At 36.5% G+C, this 12,458-nt stretch overlaps 1 protein-coding gene across 6 annotated transcripts in view; it reads left to right on the top strand.

The window, feature by feature from the left end:
• The window catches only part of LOC100253864 (phytyl ester synthase 1, chloroplastic), a 63,738-nt gene that overhangs the window by 6,969 nt on the left and 44,311 nt on the right, over nucleotides 1-12,458 (top strand). For all 6 annotated transcript variants that reach the window (XM_059742580.1, XM_019224953.2, XM_019224954.2 and 3 more), the window contains exons 3-7: nucleotides 1,760-1,815; nucleotides 2,342-2,500; nucleotides 2,619-2,723; nucleotides 5,013-5,119; nucleotides 5,751-5,872. In XM_059742580.1, the coding sequence (XP_059598563.1) occupies nucleotides 1,760-1,815; nucleotides 2,342-2,500; nucleotides 2,619-2,723; nucleotides 5,013-5,119; nucleotides 5,751-5,872 (549 nt within the window). The remainder of the gene's footprint in view (nucleotides 1-1,759; nucleotides 1,816-2,341; nucleotides 2,501-2,618; nucleotides 2,724-5,012; nucleotides 5,120-5,750; nucleotides 5,873-12,458) is intronic.

The raw sequence follows: 12,458 nt of genomic DNA, 5'->3' as shown, positions 1-12,458 counted from the left end.
TTCGAACACTTGTGAGGCATTGCCAAGATCAGAATTTGTTCTTCTAGCAGTATCCCATACATCTTTAGCTGTTGGAAGGAAGAGATATCGGCGGCTGATCATGGGTTCCATGGAGTTGATAAGCCATGCGTGTACAATGGAGCTTTCTGCAAATCATTTCTTGTATGCAGGGGCAGTTGGAGCTGGAGCTTTAGCTTCACCGGTGATGTATTTGAATTTTCCTCTGCTGCAAATCACAATTTTAATTGATTGAGACCATTGAAGATAGTTTTTTCCGTTACGTTTGTGAGCTGTAATCTGGGGTGAGCTGTTGTCGCCGCCGGGAAACGCTGTGATGGGCTGATCAGCGTGAGTCTTGTTGGAGATTTCTGATTTGGGATTGTCTCCACGTAAGGACCCTGTCATGGCTGTTTTTGCCATGGAAATTATCAGAGTTCTAGCTCTGATACCATGTATGAAGATTAAATTTTTTATTAAATCAAACAGAAATTACATTTAAATAGACTTAGGTTTGAATAAGATTTTACAACCAAGTCCAAAACCTACTCCTAATATCTCGGCAGTTTAGTTTCTATCAAATAACCTGATTTATTTGAATTTAAAAAGAAAGAACAAACTGATAACTCCTAATCTAGATAAATGGAAATAACAACCTAAACATATTGACTTATTTAAATTCTTCCTAAAAACTAGATCCTATCTGTCAACATCCCTGCATGCTCCTCTCATTTTCAACATAATCCCACTGGTGATGGGGACACCCCAAAAACTCTAGCTGCATATCCCCAAAGGAAGGTAAGGTAGTGTATGGAATTCTAGAAGACATCCAAGGTCCTCCACCTATCTTCAAAGATTCTAACATTATTCTTAATCCATATCCTCCAACAGCCCCCCACTATAGCACTTGTCCCTAGTTTTTTTCCCCCCCAAAACCATGAAATGAAATAACCACAATAGCTGCAATTTGTTCAGGAGGAGCCTGGGAAATATGCCAATCTGAAATTTCAGCTCTTGAGAATACTTTCTGCCTTTGCCTTGCCATAATCATGAAGGAATATTTCTACAGATTTTCCCATGAAACGATTAGAGGCTAATCAGACTTATGGCAAAGATTGGGGAACATATAAACAATTTCTTCGCATTTATGGCACCATTCTGAGATTAGATAATTCCTCTTATAGAGCAAAGAGCAACTTCTTTAGAGTCATTGCTAACTGCCTTGAGTGTGCTTGTTTTCTATGCTGCAGTTTTGAAATCAAATTGATAGAATAGCTAGAAAAATTACAATTGCATTACACTTGGGAAACACTCTGATACTTGGAACTTGTATATGTTCTTGTAGTTTATTGTTAGTTGCAAAAGCAAGATTCTTTTGAAAAGATTTCTAAATTAATTTTTTTGGACTGCCTAGCTTTATTTTATTTATGCTTTTTAACAAGGTTATTTTTGTTTTTCCTTATTTTCCTCAATGGGCACTGTTATCCATGTGAGAATTGAAGTTGTATTGACAATATCATAGTTGTACAAATGCATTGCTTTCATGGTCTTCTTTTGCTTTCTTTTCTTGCTTAGTATGTGTATGTGCGGTTTTCCAAGATTTTTTTTTTTTTTTGAATCCATATGTTCCATTCAAAATAATGAATCATATCCACTCTAAGGATTGCACTTGTCCTGTTCAGGAAAATCCTCTGAGGCTTTAGTTCTGTAAAATTTGGGTTAACTTTAAGTAAATGTCTGATTTTGAATTGTTCAATTTCAGGGTTTTTGAAGTTCGGTGCATGCATATTCCTGTTTATGATCGAACGCCATTTGAAGGTCCTAACTGCAAAAGCTTCTAAATATAGCAGAGAATTTTTCTTGAATTATTTATAGAGTTCACTTATTTATGGAGTTCATTATAATATTTTTATATATTATTTCCCTTAGTTTTGAAATTGATACCGTTATATTGTATTATATCTTAAATCTTTGGAATTAGTATTTATTGAGAGATTTTTTGGAACTTTCCTTTGCTGGATTTATAGTGCTTAGGATTTGTGCTTTGGTGCCTAAGCAATGTGCATTTCTGCATGTACACTTGCATGCACCCTATGGTCATGCTTTTGCAAATTTGTTTTTCTATTTATAAGATTTTATCGTTTTTATCAATATAATTTGATGGTAATCCCTTATGGGCAGCTCAACTGGCAGGCACTCCTGCTTTGGGATGGGAGGTCCCAGGTTTTATTCTGGGCATGCCTAATATACAGTCCTTGTTCCTGCTAAGTGGAAATAGTGGGTTTCTGTATTATAAAAAAAAAAACTTAATGCCAATTTGTTTTCTTCTTTTTCTGGTATGAAGGTCTGGTGAAACTTGTGGAAAAAACTGTGAGGCTTGAGCATGCTTCATCTCCAAATAAACCCATTTATTTGTTAGGAGAGTCATTTGGAGGATGCCTGGCACTTGCTGTTGCTGCTCGTAATCCTACCATTGACCTGGTAGTGATATTAGTAAATCCAGGTCAGTTTCCAGATTTACAGTTTAATTTTATCATCATATTTTATTTAGATGTGTCTGGTTGAACAACTCTGTTCACTGATACATGGTAGTAACTGATGTCTTTGGTTGTTCATTTTAGCAACATCATTTGGGAGGTCACAGCTGCAACCTTTGCTCCCTATATTGGAGTCTTTGCCTGATGGACTTCATTTCACAGTGCCTTATCTGCTCAGCTTTATTATGGGTATGTGCTTTCAAATTCAATGTTGAGTTTCTTTATTTTTTTGAAAAATTATATGGAAATATTATGAAATAGACATTCTTAAAACTATTACCGTTTTTATGAAACAAACATTATGTTATTTGATGCTCTGTGCTGCTTCTCTAAGCTTGAATTCCTGATTGTATTAAGTTTTGGCTGCCTTCTAGAAAGCATGATAATGAATGATATTTCTTTGTCATTCATCGGATGAATTTTGTTTCATTTACAATCTTAAATTCAACCTGAACTGTTGATGAAAAATTGACATTGTTGAAAAGCCTGATATATATTATGAGCCTAAATCTTATCAGCTTAAACTTTTAGGAAAATTAGTAGCCTAATATGGTATCTGAGCCTCAGGAGGTGGTGAGTTTGAACCTCACCATATTTCCCTAATTTATTGAGTCCATGTGTAAGCCTAAAGAAGGCTTTTTGCTGTTTCTTTGCCTACAGGTCAGTTTGTCTCTCTACATAGGTATGAGGCTGTACATGAGGGAGGGTGTTTCTTAGGAAGACTGGTTGTCCAACAGAAGTACTTTAAACCACTTTTATAAATATATGGACTTACCAGTAGTGTTAAAAATCACTGTTGAGCCAAGCAAGGGACAAGTCTTGTCAATCTAGTTGTACTATTGTTTGGTCCTTGATAATCTTATCCATGGGATGAAGTGGTAAATCCACTTTCATGCTGTGGATTGGTGGATTGCAGCAGGTCCACCAAATTCATGGATTGAAATCTTTTGGGTGCTTGAATTTTGTTAAGTCTGTTTGATAAGCTTATAATTTCTTCCTAAAAAGATCTAAAGAAACCTCAAATGCTAGAAATTACAATTGGCTCACTGACTTCTCACTGAAACCTACTGAGAAATGAAAATTGAGAACTTTTCTGTCAACTTTTCATGTCATATGGCAATCATGATTTCTGAGTTATATGTACCATTTGTTTGGTTGGAATTCCTATACATATATAATCATATTGATATGCATGCAAACACAAACATATTTGCAGGCTTAGATATATTTTCAAAGGCATAAATGGAAATATCTACAATAATATTGAGTTTCAGAAGATATGGAGATATTAATAACAAGCTTTTTATTGATAATCTAAACATTTGAGTTATTGGTAGAGATATGCACAAGTAAATGGATTTTAAAGCCATGTATGCATTATTCTGCATGCTATACAAGCTCTGGAGCATTAATTCCATCTCTGCACTCCCCCCTTATACCATCAAATCACTCTCTTGAGCTCTTGATCCTGTGTTTGCATCTTCTTTTGCTAGTTGCTTCAATGGCATTTACTTAAAGCTTGTGTATTTAGTATCTTGAAACTAAAAATGTATAACCCACAATTTGTTCCGCTTTAATGTTGCATCCTTTTTCCTCTCAATGAGGGTTAATTTCTGTTCCCAACAGCATCATTATCTCCCATATTGACATCAACAATGACAAATCCTCCGTGTGTGTGTGATAGCTGCAATTACCGTTCCTTGGGGATTTTTAACGATATTCCATTGAAATATTCTGTGTGCACCTCCTGGGAGTTTTACTATAACCTATTTTGAACTTGTATTATCTTGGAATATCTTGCTGGTTGAGTCATCAATATGTTTTGTTTTGAGTTTATTTAGAAGTTTCTCCAATGATTTGCTGAAGAAACATGAAGTACCGTTCCTTAGGGATTTTGAGTGATCTTCCATTCATTTGCACCTATTGGAGTTTTATTGTAACCCATCCTGAACTTGTATTGTATCAGAAATATCATGTTGATTGAGTTATCCTTGTGTCTTGTTTTGAATTTATTTTGAAGTTTCTTCAATGAGTCGCTGAAGAACTCTGAAGTGGGAAGTTCTTGCATTTGATAGCCTTTTGGATGTTCTGTGTATGCATCATGCAACTTGATACTGCACTGGATCTTGGATTATGGGATTGATATGCTAAATTCAGGGTTCACTTTTTTCCCCCTTTTTCATTCCATTTCATCAAGCAACAATTAGCATCCTAAGCATTTCCTTTTCTTTATGTTCTCAGATGCAAATAGGCCCATGAATTGGCTTGTATGTAAATTTTCTAGTTGTTCCATTTCATCAAGATACTTATTCATGGAATCAATCTTATGGTTCATATGATTTGTTTTTATTTTGTCGATACAAGCTACTAAATATTTTCTTTATATAGCTTGTTGATAAACTTTATCATTTATTATCCAATTCAGTTTTTAGCTTCAATTTGCTCTCATCTTATGGTTGCTTACTTTCTTGACACCAGGAGATCCAATGAAGATGGCAATGGTCAATATTGATAGTACACTTCCTCCTCCATTTGTAGTTGAACAATTATCTGGGAACCTCACTGCTTTGCTACCATGTCTTTCTGTAAGAAGTCCTCCACTGCTTATGCTTTCTCTGAACTTTTTGATTTCAAATTTTTTCTATGGTGTAAGAATTGCTTTTGGTACTATTTATTTTTGAAATTTACTTAAGATCAAATAACAGTTCAGAATGGAGTTAAATACATTTTACCATCAGTTGTTGGAAGGATGTTGGAGGGAGCATTCCAATATAATCTTTTCCCCTGGAACATTCAATTTGTTATAGATTGAAATAGATCTTGAAGTTAACAAAGAACAAAAAAGGGAAAAAGAAAAAAAAAAGTACAGGAAAGGCAACTGGTTTTTCATTGTTTATCGATGGGGCGTAGTTCATTTAGTTAGTTTAGATGATAGTTGTACACTGAACTGGAAAACTCTTCCAACTTTTCCTTGGTTAAATTATGTTGAACATTTCATTGTGGTAAGGTAAAATTTCAGGTTGCAGATATTGCAATAGGTTAAAGCCTTGCAGGAAAATAGAACAGGTGGGTGCATTGTTTAATGTAGGCTAGGTTGATTTCTTGTGTAACACTATTGCGGTACAATCCTATCTTGTTCATAAAGTTGTTAATTGATTTATCTGAGGATGAGGATGTTTGGATATTTTCTGGGTTTTAATTTTCTTCCTTTCTTAGGGCTTGTCTGACATCATACCCAAAGACACTCTTCATTGGAAGCTGAAGCTGCTTAAATCAGCTGCTGCTTATGCTAATTCCCGCCTCCATGCTGTTAAAGCTGAAGTACTTTTGCTTGCTAGGTTTTTGTTCTCTCTCGCTTTCATGTGGATCTTTGTTATATTCACCATCCATGAATATTTTATATCGAATCTCTTTTTGAATTTTTGTTTAGTGTGTTCTTTTTTTCCTTTATTTTCTTTTTTTACATTTGGTTTTGATTTTGTGGTAGCCATTCAACTCTATGATCCCCTTAGTGGTTGTGTTCTGCCTCTAATTATTAATCTCTGCTTACAAATTTTATATTTTTAATTCTAGAGTTCACCAAATCAAGTTATTATTGATTTTAGAGTAGGCATATGGTTTTTACCTTGAGAGGGAGAAAGGAATATAGAACGCATTTGTAACATGGGCTTGTAGCAAGAATGATTATGATTGGATGGGAGACTGATTGAGTTTCCAAGTCTTAGTTGTCTTACATCAAAAGGTTGACACCAGGTAACACTGCTCTTATATTTGTCACAGATGCAGAAACCGTCAGATAAATTAGGTGGTTATGTTGTGATTCTTTTCTGATGATTTATTTTCTCTGTCCACTCTGTCTTTCTCTGTCCTTGTGAGTTGTACAAATCTTTCCATTTTTCAGTTTGATCGATCTATTCATTTGTGGAGCTATTTACTGGATTGCAGACATTTCTAGAGCACCTTTAACAGAGGGACAAATTGACAATTTTGAAAGAAATTATTCTCAACCTCTTTTAGATATGAATCTGTCTAATTCAGAAGAGACAAACTTCCATTAGTATCCCAATTTCAATTCAAATATGGGTTTGATTCACACTTAATATTCAGAGAAATATTTGCCATTTGAAGAGAGGGAAAGTATTGAGAAAGGGTAGATGTATATAACCTTTCAACGAGATAGAGCCTTTTCGACTCTCTTAAAACATGTCTCACGGTTCCATCTCTTTCTACTCTCACTTTTTTTTTTTAATGCCCATGTGTTTCTATTTATGTGCATGGGTTTCTTAAGATTAAATGAAAATTATGGGTTAAACTCTGTAGATATTTGACAGTCTTCAATTGGGAAATACTAGTGAAGGTCACAAGGTTTTGAATATTGAGAAGAGGAGATTTGTTTTGATCCTATCCAATTGCAATGTTCTTATTCCTCATGGAAGTTTAGATGTTCAAGACCTCATTCGATTGAGAGGTTTTGTTTTGATTTTTCACTTATGGTTCTATATAGATGTATAGGTCTTATTAACATACTGGAGTAGGTCAATATATATATATATATATATATATATATATATATATATATATATTTCTGTTTAGCTTTTGTAAATATGGGGAAGATTCCTTATTCTTCTCATGTATTTGCTTTACCTATTTCTTATACATTCTATTTTCTGATTAAAAAAAAAGAAGAAAGAAATATATGAATTTTGGGTGTAGAGTACATTAAGGAGCGAGAGATTAGAGAAAATGATGCTTATACTTCATTGCACTTGTGTAAAAAAAGAGTAAGATCAACAAAATTTTAGATTTCAGACCTATCAACCTAGTCACTATCTTGTATAAGATCATAGCTAAAGTCTTTTTAGGTTGTATCCGAGGAGTCCTTCATGAAACCATTCATATTTCCCAAGGAGCTTTTGTTGAGGGGAGGCAGATTTTGGACATAGTTCTAAGGTCCAATGAAATGGTGGATGAGAACAAATGTTCAAGAGAGAAAGGGGTAGTCTTCAAGATTGATTTTGAAAAGGTCTCTAATCATGTGAACTTGGGTTTTTGTGATCATGCACTAAAGAAGAAAGAGGCTTAGTGCAAGATGGGTGTCGTGGATGAAGGGTTGCTTGTTTGTGACAAATTTTGTGGTCTTAGTGAATGGAAGCACCAAAGGATTGGTTAAAGCAATCAAAGGTTTAAGATAAAGGGATCCTTTTTCCCTATTGCTTTCACCATTGCAATGTCAAAATACTAAAAAAAACTCCACAGAATCCGAGAACTCTGATCAGTTTTTTTATATTTCATTGCATCCATCTATATACAAATATATATCCTATACACGGAGTCTAACTGATTCCTAAATTGTATATGGTAACATTAACAAATACATGGTAAGCCAATCTGTCAATCTTTTCCTATATGTACAACCAATATGATTGCTAAATTGTATATGGTAACATTAACATTCCTATATGTACAACCAATATGATTCCTAAATTGTATATGGTAACATTAACATCCCCCCTCAAATTGATGCTTGTAAGTCAACCAACAACAATTTGCCAATAAGAAATTGATGCCGTTGTCGAGTCAAAGCTTTGGTGAAGATATCAGCCACTTGGAGATCAGAAGAGATGTGAAGAAGAGATATCACCCGACTTTCCAAGGTGTCTCGAATAGAATGACAATCAACCTCAATGTGCTTGGTACGTTCATGAAAAACGGGATTGGTGGCAATCCGAATAGCACTAGTGTTATCAGCATGAAGAGGTTTAGAAGTAGTCTGAGGAAATCTAAGCTCCTTAAGAAAACCGCGTAGCCATACAATTTCAGAACAAGCAGTAGACATGGCATGATACTCGGCCTCAGTAGAGGATTTAGAAACACGATCTTGTTTCTTACATCTCCAAGAAATTAAGGCATCACCTAAAAACATACACCAACTCGTAGTAGATCGATGTGTATCTGGACACCCAACCCAATCAGCATCATTATAGGCAACAAGTTGAAGAGAGGAGCCGGTAGGAAAGAATAACCCACGAGTAGGTGAACCTCGAAGATAGCGGATGATGCGTCGAACTACAGCAAGATGGAGATGTCGAGGAGAAGTCATAAATTGACGGACCTGATGAACAACATAGGATATATCATGTCGAGTAGTGGTCAAGTAGATAAGACTCCCAACCAGGCGCCGATAGAGAGTAGGATCATCCAGAAGGTCCCCTTCATCTTTCCTGCATTTGACATTTACCTCCATAGGAGTATCAACAGAAGAAGTGTCCTCCAAACCAGCAAAAGTGATAAGATCTTGAATATACTTATGTTGGTTCACAAAAATACCACTAGCTCGATGATGAACTTCCAATCCTAAGAAGTATGTGCGCTGTCCAAGATCTTTCATATGGAAAGTTGTATGTAACATCCGTTGAAGCTTAGTAATCAAACCACAGTCAGTGCCAGTAATGATGATATCATCCACATAAATCAAGAGAAGGACTATACCTAACACAAACGTGTGGAAGAAGAGGGAAGAATCATACTGACTTTGGGTAAAACTGAAGGAAAGAATTGTACTGCGAAACTTCTCAAACGAAGCCCGGGGTGCTTGCTTGAGCCCATACAAAGAATGTTTTAGGTTACAGACATCATGAGGAGAAGAATTAGTTATACCAGAGGGAAGCTTCATGTAAATCTCTTCTTGGAGATCACCATGAAGAAAAACATTCTTTACATCCATCTGATGTAGTTGCCATGACTGTGAAGCGGCAATAGCTAAGATGGTTCGAACCATGGTCATTTTGGCAATAGGAGCAAATGTCTCCTCATAATCAACCCCATATTCCTACTTGTTACCCAGAGCTACGAGGTGAGCTTTGTACCAGTCCAAAGAGCCATCAGAGCGAAGTTTTACAGAGAAAACCCATTTACTCCCAATAGGTTTGACTGTAGGAGGACAAGGAACAATATCCCAAGTATGATTCTCCTCAAGTGCTTGAAGTTCTGTTTGCATTGCATTTTGCCAACACTTATGTTCCATGGCCTGTTTGTAGCAAGAGGGAATAGAAATAGTGGATAAAGTAGCAACAGGAGAGACAGGAGAGAAGAATCCATACCAATCAGGGGGTCGAGAAAGACGAGTAGACTGACGAAGAGTGGTGGAAGTAAGAGCAGGATTAGGCGCCTAGTCAAGATCGAAAGGGGGCACAGAGGAAGTGGAACCGGACTCATGTCGACTACGTTTTTCATACACAAAACCAGGTTTGAACCTTTCCACAATTGTTGGGGATTCAGAAAAACTAGGCAGAAGAGATACAAATGTAGATGGCAGCTCAACATGAGATGGAAAGAAATATTGATTTTCAAAGAAAATCACATTCTGGGAAACTTGTATACGACGAGCATGGGGATCATAACAAACATAACCCTTGTGAAGGATAGCATAACCAAGAAAAGCACACTTAACAGACTGAGCAATAAGTTTATGTCATTCATGAGTAGGTAGATGCACAAAACAAACACAACCAAATGTACGAAGATCATAATATAAAGGAGAATGACCAAACAACTTAGAGAAAGGAGAAACATGATTTAACATAGGAGAGGGTAAGCGATTGATCAAATGAACTGCAGTAGAAAGTGCTTCACACCAAAAACGAGGAGGAAACGATGAGTCAAGTAAAAGAGTTCTTACCACATCAAGAAGATGACGATTTTTCCTCTCAGTAACACCGTTTTGTTGCGTTGTCGAAGGACAAGAACGCTGAGAGATGATCCCTTTGCTTTGAAGAAAGTCTTGAAACTCATTAGATATGTATTCTCCGCTAGAATCGGAGCGCAAGACCTTGATGCTGGCAGATAATTGAGTCTCAATAAGTGCAAGAAAGCGCTTAAAGACTGAAAAAACTTCAGCCTTAGCTCGGAGGAAGTAAATCCAAGTAAAGCGACTAAAGTCATCAATGAAAGTAACAAAGTACTTGTAATGTGCATGAGAAATAATAGGTGCAATCCCCCAAACATCACTATGTATAATATTAAAACATTGTGAGGCACGAGATGTGGAATGAGGAAAAGGTAGAACTTTACTTTTGCCAAGTTTGCATGACGTACGATCGAAAGAAAGATCAAGGGAAGAACATGCTTTATTTCCTAATAATCCAAAATTAAACAAAGTACGAAGTATATCAGAGTTTGGGTGGTCAAGACATCTAAGCCACATCTTATGTCTAGAACCAACAACATTACATGCAAAGGAAAGTAAAGGAAAATTAGGAATAATAGTGGAAGGAGAAACATGAAGAGGAAAGAGTCGTCCCACTTTAGGTCCCTTCACGATCATCTTCCCGGACACTTGATCCTGCACAACACAACCAGAATGGGAGAAATTGACATTACAATTATTATCAACCAATTGACCAACAGAAATAAGATTTGTGGAGAGGTTAGGAGACACAAAAACATCAGTTAAGGAAGAGGAAAGATCACCAACAACACTGATAGGCAGAGAACTGCCATCAGCAGTGTTAATTTTCAGATTTCCATCATAATTTTTGACATTGGAGAGAGAAAGAACAATATTTGTCATATGGTTAGAAGCTCTAGAGTCAAAATACCATGGCTTAGAAGAAACCGTATGATTACCTGAGAGCCTAAAAACAGAAAAAACAGAAATGATCATTTATTGTACCATTTCAGGAGTGAGTGTGTTTGGGTTTGCTAAGACTGTAGGAGCAGGAATAGGAACAACTGACGAGGCAGCAGACAATGCAACAAAACTAGAGGCACCGGTGGAGGTATGATAAGCAGTACCTTGCTTTCTTTCAGGCTGAATGGGACAAATAGAGATGATATGACCTTGTTTCTTGCAGTAGTTACAGAACTTCTTAGGACAATCCCAAGCAATGTGACCAAAATCTTTACAACTAAAGCACTGGACAACATGCATGTCTCAATCCTTATTCCGCCCTTATGTTGCATAAGCCACAGAAACAGGTGCACTAACATTAGCTCGATGTTCCATGGTAGCTAGTTACGATATGTTGCTCCTCACGCAGAAGTTCACTCAAGCAGGCATCTAGAGATGGTACGGGATGACGATTCATCAGATTAGATCGTGCAATTTTGAAGTCGGGTCGTAGCTTCATTAAGAATTGATCTCGCTTGCTGGTTGCATGCACTGCTTGGACAATAGAGCTGCAACGGGAACATTAACATAAACAATGTCGGAATAATCAATCCAAAGAGTTTGAAAACCAGAAAAATATTCCTCAATTGAGAGACTTCCTTGTGTGAAATTAGCCATCTCATACTCCAATTGAAAACGCCTAGCAGAGTTGTCTTGATTGTAAACCGTGTGGAGATAATTCCACATAGTAGCCACAGTTTTATAAGGTTTCAGATTGAGAACAAGGTGAGGTTCAACCAAGCTAAGGATCCAGGTCATAACCTGAGCATCCTTAATTTCCCACTTAGACAAAGCCTCGGCATCACGAGGTGCAGGATTACTCCCATCAATATGACCCCATAATTCCTTTCCTTTGACAAATAATTTAAATTGAAACTCCCAAGCACAATAATTTTTGCCAATAAATCTAATAGGAAATGATTCCAACTTATCTGATGACATGATGCAACCGAGAGACAAAGGAAATAGCCCACCAGAAAATTGGAACAGAAAAGGCCAAGAACCAGGTCGTGATGAACCCGATCAACACTGTTTTCGATGCCAAGCGTTTGATTCGTAGAAGATCACGAACTCCACTCAAAAGGTGTCGAAACCTTGCTTTGATACCATGTCAAAATACTCGAAAAAACTCCACAGAAACCGAGGACTTTGATAAGTTTTTTTATATTTCACTGCATCCATCTATATACAGATATATATCTTATACACGGAGTCTAATTGATTCCTCAATTGTATATGGTAACATTAGCAAATAC

This window comes from Vitis vinifera, chromosome 14 (genome assembly GCF_030704535.1).
Source record: "Vitis vinifera cultivar Pinot Noir 40024 chromosome 14, ASM3070453v1".
NCBI lineage: Eukaryota > Viridiplantae > Streptophyta > Magnoliopsida > Vitales > Vitaceae > Vitis > Vitis vinifera.
Note: the sequence above shows the minus strand (reverse complement) of the source record. Positions and strands in the feature narration are given on the sequence as shown.